The sequence below is a fragment of the Drosophila takahashii genome, chromosome 3R (assembly GCF_030179915.1).
Source record: "Drosophila takahashii strain IR98-3 E-12201 chromosome 3R, DtakHiC1v2, whole genome shotgun sequence".
NCBI classification, from domain to species: domain Eukaryota; kingdom Metazoa; phylum Arthropoda; class Insecta; order Diptera; family Drosophilidae; genus Drosophila; species Drosophila takahashii.
The window spans coordinates 35530110-35546500 of record NC_091681.1 but is presented as its reverse complement, the minus strand read 5'-3'; the positions used below and the strand labels follow the sequence as shown (position 1 = coordinate 35546500).

Genomic DNA, 16391 nt, shown 5'->3' with positions numbered 1-16391 from the left:
CTTCCGCCCTGTCATGTTTATATTTCCAGCCGCATCATAAGGCAAACATTTTAATTTGGCATAGCCTGTAGTGCCACGCCCCCCAACCCCCACAAAAAACACACCGCCCACTCAAAGGGAGGCGCACAAATATTGACACTCAACTAAGCCGGCAGGCAAACGCTGACCAAAATCAACGTTGACACCCCCTATATCTTTTTGCAGATCCTTCGCTGATGACGCCAATCATGTTCTTGGGAAAACAGGGGCGTTGGGAGAGGGAAAACAGGGGGTTTTCCCTGCCGTCAGTTGGCGTGACAAGCAAGACTTTAGACTTACAGGATGTGAAAGCGAGGGAAAGCGTGAGGAAAAGCGGGGAAAGCAGGCTGAGCAGACATCGGCACAGTTTGTTATTATTTAAATCAGGAAGTCGACGAAATTTCCTGTGCCAGTGGGGCATGGCCAACAAATTGGCAGCTGACTTCCGCAGTCGAGTCAATTAAATTTTCCCTTTAAGTGATTTCTGTCGCCATCAAATGTCGCAGCTTCCCTTCATCTCCGCCTGCCGCTTTTCCCTTTTTCCTTAGATTTCCCCCTGGCTTCCTTTTCCACTTCCCATCCTCTAATGAGAAATCGATGTGTTGTAATTTGTTCAAATCCAATTTCGGAGTACGGCCGTGGCTGTAACCATAGTCCGGAGTCCAAAGTCCGGACAAAACACCTGGCCCCCAATCGTCACGGGATCCGGAAAGTACACAGAGAAAAAAACTAATGTAATGTAATTTATAAAAAATAAATACGTATTTTTAAATTGCTTGAAGGACCAATTTTAATAATTTACTCATCAAATAAACACGTTAATTATAACATAAGTGTCGAAAAAGGTATGGTTTTATGCATCCTGTTATAAAATGTTAAATTCCTAAATATATTCAACATGTTTCTATTTTACTTAAAGTTTCACTTGTCTATCATTTTCACTTGAGATATACATTTTAATAATATTTTTTCCATATTTTCAATCTATTTCAAGTTATTAGACTGCAAGTAATTTGTTTATTTTAACTATTCATCCTCAATAAATTTTTCCCAGTGCACTTTAAGGGCTCCTTTTAATGAGTTTTTATTGCGCTTCAGGTGCTTTGATTGCTGCGATTTTTAACTTGATTTACGCGAGTTTAGTGAGCGGGTGTGTTGCGGAGGGGGTGGAGGGGGACCACTATTGATTTTTCAATTAAGCCGGACCCCCCTCAGTGAACGCCCCTCCCCGCCCCGCCACTGTGCTTCTTCCCAATGCATTTTGCATGTTTTTCGCGTGTTGCCAACATTTGTTTTGTGAGAAAAAGCCGCCAAGGAAGGACTGTCTTTTGTAGCAAGTTTTATGCGCCGCATCCTGTGCACAAAAACGAAAAGGGGGAGGGGTTGTAATTTAAGAGGGGGGCTTCCCTGTAGTCATACCGCGTTGTAGCGCAATTTATGCGGTAATTGCTTTTTTAAGCGCTTCGCATTTATCTTTTCGACACAAGTGAAATGAGTTTCTGGCTCCTTTGCGTGCCTTTTGTCGATTTGCCACACCAACAACAACAGCAATAAGGATAACAGCCTGCAAGGATATCAGCAACAACAACAACAACTAACAGCAGAAACCTCCTGTCACAATGCCAGCAAAAGCCAAAAATAAAAAAACACAGAAAGCTCAACTACTTACAATGGCATTTTTATGACGTCTTCTATTTGTCTGCGCATCACGTTTTGCCCTAGCTGCCATGCCCCCTGACCCCCCATGCACTGCAAAAAAGTACTATTCATTTACGTCATGAAAAACTTTTTAAAAACACTATATTTGTGCTAAATGTTTTTACATTTAAATAAAATAGATTTTTTGAATTAGATTAGATTTAAAAATATTTCTGTTATAAATATTGAAAACAAAAATGGTGCTTTGGGTTTCAAGAATATATAAAATTTAATGAATTTTTTAATTAATGTACAATGTACAATTAATTATACAACATTTTCTAAGAGTTTTTTATTACCCATTTTGTTATGTTTTTCCCAGTGTAGTTAACCCACTACCGCCCGGCATTTCCTCTTGAAAAGTATGCAGCATCTTCTGTTATTGTTGTTTATGGAAATACCGCGAAAGTTTTTCCCTCGCCTTCTGACCCCTCTTCAGGCCCCCTCTTGCCACCACCCTAATTAATTTAACGCAATTCGCTCAAAAAATTACACAAGAAAAGTTGATAAAATGAAACGAGAATGAAAATGATATGCAGGGCGGAAAATGGAAAAAGGCCGCATCTGGATTCTTGGGACCAAGCCGCTTGATTTATGGCATGCATTCTGGTTAATTTTAATTTTATGTTGTGCCCATAAAAATTACCCGTATGGAAAATTTGTCATTTTATTTAGGACTAACTGAAAATGGGTCTACTTCGGGCGAAGGTAAATGGTATTTTTGTGGCCTAGGTTTATAGTCAAGTTTATGAATCGTAATTAATATTTTTATTATTTGGCATCACTGTTGTAAAAAGGACTGTAACTTTTATAACTGGGATTTGAACCGTTGTTTTTTGTTAGAAACAAATTCTTAATATTTGGTTAACTAAAGAAAGGTAGTAATGACAATGATAAGTAACACTCGATTTTCAATCAATAAAACTAATTAATTTTTTTTTGATTAAAAATGAGGTTTTAATTATTCCAATTGATGATTATAAAACTTCATTTTGAATTTCCAGTAGCTGCGAAATGTTGGCGGTCTTTAAAATGAGGTGGCTCTCAAACTGTAAGCTGCAGATCGTGCAACATTCTCTTCTCTCTCTTAAATAAAGAGGAAGTATAAAAGTCCCCGAGATACCACAAAACAATTTTGGCTTTAAGTTTAAATAATGTTATTAATTAATCAAAATATTTCTACAAAGTTAAAAAATTAGAAAAATAATTTTTTCTGTTTTTAAATTCGAGCCAGATTTGCGGTCACACTGTTTGAGCCCGGTTTGCAGTGTGACCGTACGGAAATAACGGTGAAACGCCAGCCACCCACCACCCCATAGACTGTTATTTTTCCGGCACTCACAACGGTCACTTTTAAAAATACACCACTTAATGAAAATAAAGTTGTTTGTTCGCGCAGATATCGCAGTTAACTACTAACAATTAAACAATTGCGCTGGCTGCAAGTTGTTGGTGCGATCCGTGAGATAAAAGTGAGCCAAAAAACACGCGGGTTTTCAGTCAATAAAAGTGGTTTCCTAACGGTTTTTGGTGTGTCACGCCCAAAAAAAGCCCCAAAAATCAAAGGCAAAATTCTAGTGCGTGTCAAAAAAGCAAAAACAGTGCAATAACAACAACAACAAAGGGCAGCTAACGGTGATCCAAACGCTCAAACAAAAGGCCACAAAAAACAACAACAACAATGGAGGTTAGTAGTGTTGTTATTGCCGCTCAAGTGTTTAAATTGTTTTTTCATTGATGTCTTTTTCTTGGTTTTTTTTGTTTTTGGGGTTGTTTGCCTTGAATGATTTCATTTCATTAATTTACTTTTTGTTTGCTGCGAGTTTTTCTCTCTCTTTCTCTCTCCGCCGCACGATTACGTCAGTTTTGTATCGCTCTCTCTCTCTTGAATTCTGGAGTTTGCGCTCTCTGAGAGAGAGAGAGAAACTCTTCGTCATCAAATATTTTTGTTTTTTTTCACCTTCAACTTCCACCCCTTTTCGCCCCCACCACCCCTTAATTATTGATTCCCCCTCCCATTAATTAATTCACAAATTTAATAGCTCTTATTATGTCATCGCTTTCTTTTTTAATGCCTTTTGTTTTGTGAATTTTCGGCATATTTAGCATTTTTATATAATATCGGACTAAATTCCCTTATCGCGCTGAAACAGCTGTTTTATATTCGTTTACCGCTATGTCGAGACCTTATCGCCCATATCGAGTTACTCATTTCCCAGCAGTGACGCTAAAGATATCGACTATCCACCTGTAGAGATTGCAAATCCCTCGGTTAGTTGTTGTGAAAGATTAACCTCCTATAAGGTCAGGTATTATATCTTTTATTGTCCAGAATATGTTGATTATAGTAATATCCCCAGTCATTGGATTCTGAATACTTTACGATTTCGGGTACCTTTCCATTTTTAAAAATTCTTTTCTTAAAAAGATTGTACACCTGAATTTGTATATAAACCTTTGCACCAAACCGTGGGTTATTTCCATTTCGGTATCAAGACGATTCTGGGTACTGATCTTATCATCATACCTTAATCTTTAGTTAGATGAAGGGCGAATACTGTGGTGACTAACTGAGGTTGATTATAACAATACCCCCACTGTCCATTATACTCCAAATAAAATGTATCAAATAATATATTTCTTAATTTTTTGTTAAAAATCTGTAAATTAAATCGACCTATAAAAGTACTTCCTATATCATGACCATCCGTTCCGTTACTATTGAAAGTACTTATTGGGGAAATAAGCGTCATAATGCAAGACATTACAAAATATCTTACAAATTATTACACCTTTAATCACTCAAAAAGGGCTCTAATAAATACCAAGCTTCCCCATAAGCTATTATTTACTTAAAGCACGTAGTAAAATGGCAAAATGTGGCTTATAATCCAAGGGATTACCTTAAATAGGTAGGGTTAATTTTCCGTGGTCGGCTTGTGAATTTGTGATTTCCCTAATTAAGTTTTCCCCTTGAACGCCGGTCCTTTGCCTAAACGCTTGGGATAATCCCAGTTCTCATTTGCCCCCAATTAAACCGAGCCCCCACCCTTTGGAACCCTTCTTTTTACCTTCTTTCACGTACTATCCTATACTTTATATGGAAAACCGGAAGAAAATCCGCGGGGGCGTCAAAAGCGCATTTAACATCGCTGAGCTGAGTAATTAATCGCCTTTCCTCCGCTTTGGCGTTTACTTTTTGTGGACGGATGGACAGCCATCAAAGCAGACATGAAAAGCTTTTTTCCCATCCACGGAATAGGGGCACGAATACAAAAAGTACAGAAAAAAAAGAAAAAAACCAAAACGGCAAAGTCGGCCAACATAAAATTGCTCATTTCCGTCGTTTAATTGACGCCAAACACATGAAAATTGACGAAAGACAAAACCATCAGTAGCCGCAAAAGCGAAAAAAAGATTAAACTGGTTTGCCCGCCGAAAAATCCACAACAAAGTGCCTATCTACAGTGCGTTTCGGCAGTGTAACGGGTGTCATTGGTTTTTAAATGACCTTACAATGAGGGCTTTAATTAGGGAATTAGGGAAAAATTAAAGAAAGTCTGTCTAAATGGGTTTGTTTTCACTTTGAGGTATATTCTTATACATAAACGTATTATTTTCTTAAAATATAAAAACGTTAGTATTTAAAATAAAAATATTATTACTACAAATTGTAGATAAAAAATACAAATTTTATTGTAGCTACAACGGAAACAATTTTACAAAATATGTGTAATTCAGACCAATTCAAAAAATTATTCTAATAATGAATGAATAAAATATATAATAACAATGACACACTTTTTCATAAAACAAAAATATTATCAGCTTATTAAAATATGGACAATAAATATCAACCTGATAAACTTCCCAGTTTGATATATCGAAACAATGAGCATCCGTTGTTATGCTAAACCGCTTATCAAATAAATTATTTACAATGGGCTTGCCAATCAAGAAACTTACTGTAGGCTTTATAAATAGACTTCTGAAAAATGACACATAAAACACATGACATGAGAACCGTACGTTGAATTTATGAAAAGCATAAAAAATAAGTGCTTTGCTAATATTTTGATTTCCAAGTGGAATAGACCTGCTGTGTTCAATTAGCACCCCTTCGTTTGTAAAAATATATAGATGTATATATTATTCAAAAAAGTTCTGAGTTGATAATATCGTCGCCTAATGCCGTGACACGATTAAAGCTTTTAAAAATTCCCAGAACAGCCCCGCAAACTGTCAGGCAAAGTTTTTAGGGAAAAGTTGTTGCCCACTTAGATTTTGGCTGTTAACAAGGAGGAAAAACAAGCTTGTGGGTTTTTCGCCGGTTTAAAACTTCTGGGAGTTCCATGGAAGTGGAAGTGCAGCTGCCAGAAGGGCATAAGACCACCGGCCCACATTTATTACCCCGGCATTCGCATTCCCATTCGCATTTTCATAAATTTCCACTTACTCATCTGAGACAGGATGTCTGAAGAACGAGAGTCTGGGTTTCTGGGAGTCTGGTACCCTGAGTCTCCTAAATCTCCGGCCTTATAACACGCTCCGTTAACCGTTTCTGGCTTGGATGGGCATTACCTCATCATTCCGGCTGAAACTTTGCATAATTTTCATTTATTACCGCAACCGCTTTTTTATATATTTTATGCGCCCTTGTTTATACGAGTATCTCTCCAATCTCCCATCAAAATATATGTATTATTATGATTCCCTGGGAAGTGACTACCGACTACGAACTGACAAGACGACGACCTGCCCACCACTCCAATTTATCTTACAAATTTAATCTGTTCACATAATTTTCTCTGCGTGGCTTTCATGTAATTACCTCTGCCTATCTCCTGTCCCCTGGATTTTTTGTCCTGTATTGTTGTTACATGTCTTCTGGGAAAGTTTTCAGCTGCCATTTTATCTCTGCTCACAATATACATAAATCTGACATTGCCTTTTTTATTTACGACCAAAGTTGGCCCCTTTCACTTAATAATGCATTTCGTTCTCCTTTTTTTAATTGCAGGTGAGTTCGATTCGGAGGGTAGATGACCATCTGAAGGATGGGCTTAATATGGGAGCTTAAAAAGCTTTTTAAAGTGCGGTAATGTATGTTGGGTATTTTAAATGAGAGGGATAAAAGATAGTGATATTTATAAAAGCATTCCAAACATAAAAAAACCTACTTTTAGTTTAACCGGCGGATGAGAAAACGAACTAAAAAGTTTAGATCATAGTTTTGTTATAAAGAAGAATAAAAGGTAATAATACCTTTTAATTTAACAAACGGATGAAAAAGTGGGCAAAAAAGGTTAAAATCATAATTTGGTTATCTAAAGCACAAAATCTTGGATTTTTAATTTCCATGTTAGCCATGAAAACGCTACTTTATAAATTTTCTCATGACTACCAAGGCATAAAATAAATCCCAGCATATATTAAGATGGATTGCACTATTTAACCTGGTAAATTTCAATCAAATGCAGCGCATAACTGATTTATGAATAGTTGAAGTCTCCCATGTGTGGGAATTTTATGTCTTATGCAAGGCTATAAATTTCATCAGCAATTTTAATTTGGCACTGTTTATAACATGCTGACTAACTGACTTGGTTTTTCATTTATAGATACTGTTGCACGAGCGCCACGCCCACTGAAATGTGGGATTTATTGCGGTGGCGTTTTAAATCGCCCCCAAATCGCGTGCTTTCTGGCGACAAAGATTGCATGCGCGATTGTTGCCACACTTTGTGGTTAGCTTTTGTTTTTCTTTCATTTTCTAATCTGGAAAATTACCTCATGGTGGAAATTCTGATTCAGGGTTCAGCGAACTTGCTGCACTTGCAACCGATTGTTTAAACAATTCCCAGGGAGCGTGTGTAAACAAATGGTTATTATGCTTAGATATATATACACACAAAGTCAAAGACCCCAGCAGAAAGCCAGAAAGAGTGGGAAAAAAGGGGAAAATTTACATGAATTTTTAATTAATTTACATCTAAATTTGTCTACCACTTAACTTTCACTGCCACTCATGACAGTTTGTCACATTACCCCGCCCCAAAAATGAATTTCCCTATTATTTACAGCATTCCCGGGCACAAAAACATTTGCCGAAACGTGACCCAGAGCAAAAAGGCACTTTTGAAATTCAAAGTCAAATGTAAACTACATAAATTTGCGTACTTTTCAACGGGGACGGGACTCTTGACTAAGAAGACTGAAGACCATAATTTATTATGATTCTACTGGGCTGCTTTGGGCTTATTTGGGCATCTTATTGATGACTGGAGCTCAGAGTCTCCAACTGAGAATGCGACGCACGTTTCTCATTTTGTCTAAATGCGTCTGCCGCTGCTCAAATTTCACTTTCCCCCCGACTTTCCACCATGCAACTTTTAGCGACATCTGTGCATTATGTGCGGATTCAATTCAGATCGGGAAAGTTGCCTCAGCACTGCAGCCAAGTTTTCTGATCTGAGTTTTCTATGTTTTCCATGGCCATGCCAACTGTCAGTTGCTGCCAGCACCCCAGTGATTCCTTACCCAACTTCCCCCTTAACCGCTTTGAAATCGGAGATTTCTGGTTGCAGCGATGCGGCAGAGACAGAGGTCTATACCCTGTATGTGTGGGGGAAGTTGGGTATGCTGAAAAAATCAGATCAAGTCAATAAAAAAATCGGGTTCACATAATTAAAAAACAATTCATATAATTAATATATCTATAATTATAAAAGGGACCACACTTTTTTCTATGGGTTGACTATTTTGCAAATACTGCTTGACTTAAAAATCTAAATTAAAAAGCCGAAATTCGAGTATAAATTGTTGATTTAAAGGAAAAATAAAATTAGCAATATTCGTAAAAAAAAAAAAATTAAAAAATCTTCAGGTGTTTTTTTTTTAATTCAAATAAATTCCACAGTATAAGCCATTCGAATCCCTTAGATTAACCGAAGTTCACTTGTTTTAAATGCGAGTGCATTGAGACGGAACTATCGACGTCTCAGTTTTCAGCAGTTGAAACGCCTGACTGAAGGCAGAACCAGAATATATATAGATATGTAGTTATAGAGCTCGACCAGAAGCGTATTCCCTTTCGCCAACTGACCAACTGGGGTCTCAACTTTCAGGAGGTTGAACTCCTGGCCACCTTCACCTTTTCTTCTCGTTTGCTCCTCATAAGCTGCCTGCTGTTGGCATGAAAATTGCATAAAATATTGCCACATAAAAAGCATATTCGTGTTCACTGAATATGCAATTGACTGGCACTGGGAATTGGCTTAGGAGCAAGAAACTTCTCTTCCATCTTACCAGGCTGCCAAAGTGCCCGGGCATATTTCACATTTATGCAGGCACTTTGGGGAGTCCCGGGAAAAATGCAATAAAACATTTTTCACCCCACACACAGAGGAGTAAAAAACCGTATGGGTAAAAAGTGATGTGGTTTACAAAGCTGGCAATCTATCAATGGCTTAGAAAATTGCATTGTACTTCGCTTGACACAAGGGAAAATAGGTATCAAAGGGTTATTTTTAGTTGGAAATGTAGATTTTATTATTAAAGTAACACATTTTGTTCCTATATTATGAGGAACATATCGTTTTTACCATGAAATACTAGTAAAATTGATATTAAATAATATAATTTTGCCAAATTATAGTTCACAAAATATTCTACTATTAAAATTTTCCACTTTAACTTATAATAAAAAGACCATAATTAAATAAATACCATTGAGATAAGAAAATGCAACTGCTTTTACTGCTTTTCCCCTGTGTCGCAACTGGTAATTTCCCCAGATACGCATTTTCACTCGACTCTCAAACGCTCATTTTCATTGGACGCATCTTTTCACCTTCGGTTTCTGGTTTTCCACGCGACTAATTGTCGGACTCGGATTCAGTTTCGGATGGCCATAAAAGCGGGCCTGGTCGCAAATGTAATTAACGTTTCTTGCTCGAAATTTCCTGCTACGATTTCCTCCAAACTCGCGAACTGCAATTTCCCTGGCCGTTTCCCTCGCTTCCTACGTGAATTTCCAGCGAGTTTGTTGGTCATTAGCCGGGTCCATTTTCATTTTATCATTGCTACCTGCTTTCGTGGGACGAAACAACGACGAAACGACGTGTGCGAGACCAACTTTTCATGCACTTCTGTTTGATTTTCCACAGTTTTTCCGCTCCGCGGGCAATGTGAAATTTTTCGCTGTAAACGTGACCATTGCCGTTTGTCCCCTGCTGCTGTTGGAAAACTGTTTGTGCTGTTTTGTTGTTTGCCGCTTAATTAAATCGCCTAAGCACCTTGACCGATTTTCGCATTTCGGCGACCGCCGCCCATTCGTCCATTCAGCTACCCAAATACTACCGAGATACAAGATACATTTGTGCGAATCACCGAAAAACATTTCCGCCGCTCAGGGGCTCAATTTTTGTGGGTCACACATGGCCAGGAGGATTTGTTTGTGCGGCCTTAAGCCGGATTTGTTCCTGTTTCGGTTTCGGGTTTTAGCGGTATTTTATTGTTAGAGAGGAATTTTGTATTTATTTTTTACCTAAGTATTAAATTGGTAGCTAAAATAGTATACTATAAATTTTACCTATAAAATTCTGAAATTAACTACTCAACTTAAAGCTATTAAAACATTTCAACACAAATAGCACTGCAATGTGTCAGTACTTTAATTTTAAAGCTTATCTCAATTTAAATAAATTACCCAAATTACATTTTAGAAAAAAGATTTAAGAAGATTAAATGACAAGAACACCTAACAAATCAAAATGACCTAAATAGCCAAGGATAAATAAATATTTTAAGATTTTATGGCAGCAACATCCTTTTGATTTTAAGCCTAATTGATTTATTAAATTAAACAAAAAAGCCAACAAACAAAATGCTTTGAGCAAAAAGCCATTTGATCTTTAAATTCTTTGTGAATGAATAAACGCATTTAAAATAGTAACACTGATTATCGAAAATATTCTTCTTGGCCAAAATTATCATAGTTGTTACTTAAGCAAGCTCACATTTTGGAAACTTAGCATACAGTTTCCTTATTCGCAAAAGTAATACCATTAAATCCACTTACTTACCTCTATTTGCCCTAATAAAGAACTTGAATAACTCAATGTGCCGCAACAAATGCATTTAGAATGCTCAAGTGTATCTGAAGCTGTTTTTGACGGAACCTTCAGACCAATCTGGAAATCTGAAAATCAAAGCAGCTGCTTTCCATTAAGCGAGGCCTTTCATTCAACCTTAACTTCTGACAAGTACTACTTGCTTTGTAATTGCATAAAATGAGATGACAGAAGGCTGCAGGCTGTGTGGGCGGAGAACCTGAAGAGCAGAGCTCTCCAAATGAGTTAGTTTATTTCGAACTACCGTTTGCAAAGGCCCCGTTGCAATTAATGAGCCTGCCACTCCATTTAACTGGGATCTCTCGACTTCTAATTGGCTCACTCGGAGCCCAAACCCGAACCCAAACTCAAAACACTGACAGATGCACGCCAGTTAACAGTTTTTAATGTTTAATGTGCTGACGACGAGTATCTGACAGATACGTTTCGTTCGGTTCCCGTCTTGTTTACGGCACTGTGCAGATTTGCATTGTGGGCTGGGTTTTTCGGTCTCCAAGAACAGGTCTCATTTGAGGTACTCTTAGAAGAAGAGAATATTAGATCAAAGATAAAGGAATTATTATCGTAGTAAAAGGTATAACAGATATTATAGTTGATTAAATCAGGAAAAATACCATGAATAACCAATTTGAGATAATTTTCTTCTTGAAAAAAAGAGAACTAGATTATTTTAACTTCTCTCTCTCTATTCATTGAGAAAAAAATCCTCCTTTTTTTAAGATTTTCCTTGAACAAATACCTTGGAATATTTACAAAATATAGACCATTATTCATAAACTTACTAAGATTTATAAGTAAAGCTTAACTAGATCGTAAATTCTGTTTGAGCTGAGGGTAATCGCCACTTCGACTAGTAAAAATCTAGACTTAATATCTTGTTTTGGCTTGAATTTATTTGCTTTGGCTCTCTAGCGTTTCGAAGTGTCTCCGGAGTGCCGTGAACTCAATTATTTTTGCAATTACTTTTTATGATTCCACAGTTTACAGTTGCTTCACCTCCGGAGAGGCCTTCCTTTTCGATTGGATTGGAATTGGAAGTGGAGTGGAGTTTGCTACGCTGCTGTGTCATTGAGGGAGTTCTATTCTCTGTCCCCAATTGAAATGTCAACAATTGACTCCAACTTGAGGCGTTAGAAGCTGACATAATCGCCCCCACCAAAACGATGAGAGATGTATATAAAAACGAGGAGCAACACTCGGAAGTGGGTCAGTGGCTGGCATTTAGCATTTACCAGTTACCAGTTAGCTGTATCCATCAGATACACGTATAAAGTATCTGGGAGCGTCATCTCTTGGCCATTTGTGGGTTTGTTTTGCTAGTACTTGGTACACTATGGTAGCTTAGCTGTACCTATTGTGGCCAAGAACCGGTTCCCGAAAGCACTAAGTAAACGGCCGGCCAAAGAGGAGTTTAAGCCCCGGTTTTATGGCCATTGTACTGTCCGTCGCGGTTCCTTGGCACTCTTTCTGCCCTCACGGGGGAAACCAGTTTTCAATCGGCTCTTGACTCTTGATTTACCTGCACTAAATACTATATAGTAAATACTATATACCCCTTTTCGGTCACGCTTAGCTAGAACATATATTCCGCCCTCCAAGTTGTGTAGTTTTCTTACAATATCGTCTTATGCAAATCACTTGAGCTGTTTTCCCCTCCATGTCTAATGTCGATTTCGTGGCTTTTCGACGACTTCCGCTCGGCTTGTTTATGGGCCACAATTTGTTGACTTATTTATTTGAAATCTGGCAGAGTTGCACAACAATTTCCCAGCGAGAAGTCGTTTAAGTGCAGACACCACCGCCGAGAAGTCATGCCACAGTTGAGTGCCCCTGTCCCCCGCCTTCTGCACTGGAAAATAAATGTTAAACAACTTTGAAAAAACAAAAAAATATTACTAATCTCATAAGAGGAACCACAAATATCTGTATTTGATTTATTTGAGTTTTATAAGTCGACTAAAGAAAGGGTTTTAGCCCACATATCAAATTACCTGCATTTATCTGAAGAATTCGGGTTTTCATTGCAATATTATTAAAGTTGAAGAATTCATTTCTTGAAAATCCTAAAAGCAAATAAATTTTTAGATATATAAATATCAATTCTGCTTAAAAGTTATTTTCCTTACATCATAACAAATTTGCGTAGGTAAGATTATTTATATTATTTCAAGATATGGGACTTAAAATGAAAATAAGAATATTGAAAGTTAAATCTCTGTATAAAATATATTTATTCTCCCTTAATTTTTCTTTGTGTGCCTAATTTACATTGGCAACTCCACGGGCCAACTGGCTGAGTGACTCGATTTAACTTGGCCCGAACTGTGCGCCTGACTCACTGACTAACTGACTGAATGGCTGGATGACTGACTGGCTGAGCGATTGCAGCCTGTCTTTGGGTTTTGGCTTGGCTCGAAGCAAATGTTGCACGACTCTCGCTTTGCTTTCGATGTGGTTGCCGTTGTCTCGCCTTAATTCGGTGGTCTGGTGGTGCGGTGGTCTGCTGTTTCGGCGGGTCTCTCTTGCCAGTCAGTCGGTGGTGGAACGCAGACCCAGTCCCAAGTCGCAAAAGTCTCCGGCTTTTCGAGCTGCAAGCTGAAAGCTGCAAGTCGCCTCGGTGCATTCATAATTGGATTTGCCATATTGCGCGCTTCATATTCCGTGTTCCGTATTCCTAATATCAATATCGATTGGCACCTCTTGACAGTTCAGTTCTGTGAAGATAAAATAAAATGGAGAGTGCCCTGCCGGTGGCCGAGTTCCAGCAGATAAAGCTGCGGCCGGTGCCAAAGGTCAAACGCCGCGCCCCCCAGCCGCCAGTGAGCCTCCGTCTCAAGCATAAAAATGTGCGAAAAGTAGCTTTAAGTACCACACCGAAAACCCCATTTTACCAGACCTCGTAAACCCCGTGCAAAGCATTTGCTGAACTTTCGCTCTCTACGGAAAAGCGGGAAACTGCAAAAGTGAACTGTGCTGTGCAAAAGTGAAAACAATGTATTTTCCACAATAGAAAAGGAGAGCAAAAGCGTGGGAAGATTGCCCTGCGATTAAGGGGCAATGTTGGCTGATCCTCACATGGCAATTTGAAATGAGAAAACCAGATTATATTGTAGGAAATACAACCCATTGTGATCTGCACACTTTTCATTTAATAATTATGAAGGCATTTAAAAATTGAGAAGATAAATTTAAATGGAAATTTGGAATCATATTAAAAGAATGGATAGCTTTCTTCATTTTCTTCATCATCATTTTAGATTGTTCTAAATTATTTTAAAAAGAAAATATAATAATCATATTTTACAAATGGTTAAGATGGGAAAATATGGGTTTTACACATTAAAAATTATCTTGTCCAAACAAAATAAATAAATAATCCTTAAACATTCTGGAAAAATAAATAATTATAATAAAAATCCTTATCAAGGGCTTTTCTTATCCCAATTTTATCTTTATTTTAATATTTTGTATTTCATTTATAATTTTCTGTAAAAAACTCTTCCTCAATTTCTCTCTTAATTAAACTTTTACAAATTTATATCTATGTAAATATTTTTTTTAAGGAACTCTTCCCAAATATCTATCTTAATAATAATTATTTTATTAAATAATCCATTTTCCTTTCTAGACTTCAGCCACCACAAAGACAACCACGCTCACCACCCCGGCCAAACTGTATGGCAAGGATCTGAGTGAGTACGATGATGTGGATGTGGAGAGCCTGCTGGCCCAGCTCTCGCCGGAGGAGATAACCATACTGGCCAAAGAAGTGGATCCCGATGTGAGTGGACTTTTGCAAAATAAAATAAAATAATTTCTAACCATTATCTTCTTTAACCAACAGGACAACTTCCTGCCGCCAGACCAGCGCAACAGCTACGAGTGCACCAAGGAAGCCACCGGTCCGCTCAATCGCAAGCAGCTGATCGAGCACATCAACAAGCAGGCCATCGAGACGCCCGACCAGCCGGAATTCGAGCCCTATGTCCAGGGCAAGGTGCGCGGCAAGAAGTGGGTGCCACCGCCGAGGGATGTGCGCGAGATCGAGGCCGAGGAACAGATCGCCATCGACATGGGCGAGGAGTACGAGCACGCGCTGAACGATGCCACGCAGGAGGAGATCATCGATCTGGCCGCCATCCTGGGCTTCCACTCGATGATGAACCAGGACCAGTACCACGCCTCCTTGCTCAACAAGGGCCAGCCGGTGGGCATGGGCTGGGATGGCATCACAAAGTCCACCCAGCAGAAGCTCTTCCCCATGGATCCGCCCAACAGCACAGATGTAGAGGAGTCCATCAAGCGGGTCAAGGACGATGACTCCAAGCTGATTGACCTCAACTTGAACAACATTAAGGTTTTACTTGGATTTTATCTATTATCATTTATCCTTTTTATACCCTTGTAGAGGGTATTATAATTTCAGTCAGATGTTTGCAACGCAGTGAAGGAGACGTTTCCGACCACATAAAGTATATATATTCTTGATCAGCACCAAAAGCCGAGTCTATCTAGCCATGTCCGTCTGTCCGTCTGTCCGTCTGTCCGTCTGTCCGTCTGTCTGTCTGTCCGTCTGTCCGTTTCTATGCGAACTAGTCTCTCAGTTTTAAAGCTATCGCGATGAAACTTTCCCGAAAGTCTTCTTTCTATTGCAGGTAGTACATATGTCGGAGCGAGCCGGATCGGACCACTATATCTTAAGGCTTCCATAGGAATATTCAAACAAATATAAGAAAATTCATTGTAACTTTGTAGGAAGTAGGCGTTTTGATTCTTGACTACTTAAAAACAAAATTGAAATAGAAACGCTTAATCTGGAATCGCTGGAATTGCACCGAGTGAGCATTACTTTATCTGCAAGGGTATATAAGCTTCGGCTGGCCGAAGGTAGCTTCCTTTCTTGTTAACTTGTGTATTTAATTACTTTTTAGAACATCTCGGACGAGAAGCTCGAGCAACTGTTTGCCGCACTGCCTCAGAACGAACATCTGGAAGTCCTCTCGCTGACAAATGTCGGCCTCACCGACAAGACAGCCCTTTTATTGGCCGAGGCCATCGAGAAGAGCAAAACCCTGAGAGTATTAAATGTCGAGACCAACTTCATCAGTCCGCCCGTGATCGTTAAGCTGGTGCAAGCCCTGCTCAAGTGCCACACCATCGAGGAGTTCAGGGCCTCCAATCAGGTGAATGTAATTTAGATTAAATTGTAACTATTCAATGCCAAATAGATACTTAATTTAATTTTATATATTTAATATTAATTTATTTATTTAACTACCCCCAGCGATCTGCGGTGCTGGGCAACAAGATCGAGATGGAGATCACCGACCTGGTGGAGAAGAACTCCTCCCTTTTGCGCCTGGGCTTGCACCTGGAGTTCAACGACGCCCGCCACCGAGTGGCCGCTCACCTGCAGCGCAACATCGACAGAAGTAAGTTGACCCTAGGGATTGACAGTTGACTCCCAGCGATCTACTAGCGATTCCGCCATCAGCGTTGGTTCCACCGGGTTCTAGTTCCACTGCTGACCCTCCTCCTCCC

General features: G+C 38.9%; 1 protein-coding gene across 8 annotated transcripts in view; it reads left to right on the top strand.

The window, feature by feature from the left end:
- The window catches only part of tmod (tropomodulin), a 57583-nt gene that overhangs the window by 34865 nt on the left and 6327 nt on the right, over positions 1 to 16391 (top strand). For 5 of the 8 annotated variants that reach the window (XR_001770040.3, XR_011419055.1, XR_011419056.1 and 2 more), the window contains 4 exons: positions 14479 to 14631; positions 14695 to 15207; positions 15782 to 16033; positions 16135 to 16282. Coding sequence is in view for 1 of the 8 variants with exons in the window: in XM_017145059.3 (XP_017000548.2) it covers positions 14479 to 14631; positions 14695 to 15207; positions 15782 to 16033; positions 16135 to 16282 (1066 nt within the window). In the remaining 7 variants the exon portion in view is untranslated. Of the gene's footprint in view, positions 1 to 3065; positions 3404 to 13430; positions 13697 to 14478; positions 14632 to 14694; positions 15208 to 15781; positions 16034 to 16134; positions 16283 to 16391 lie in introns of those variants that run through there. The other 3 variants (XR_001770047.3, XR_001770044.3, XR_001770045.3) reach the window with 3 other exon arrangements.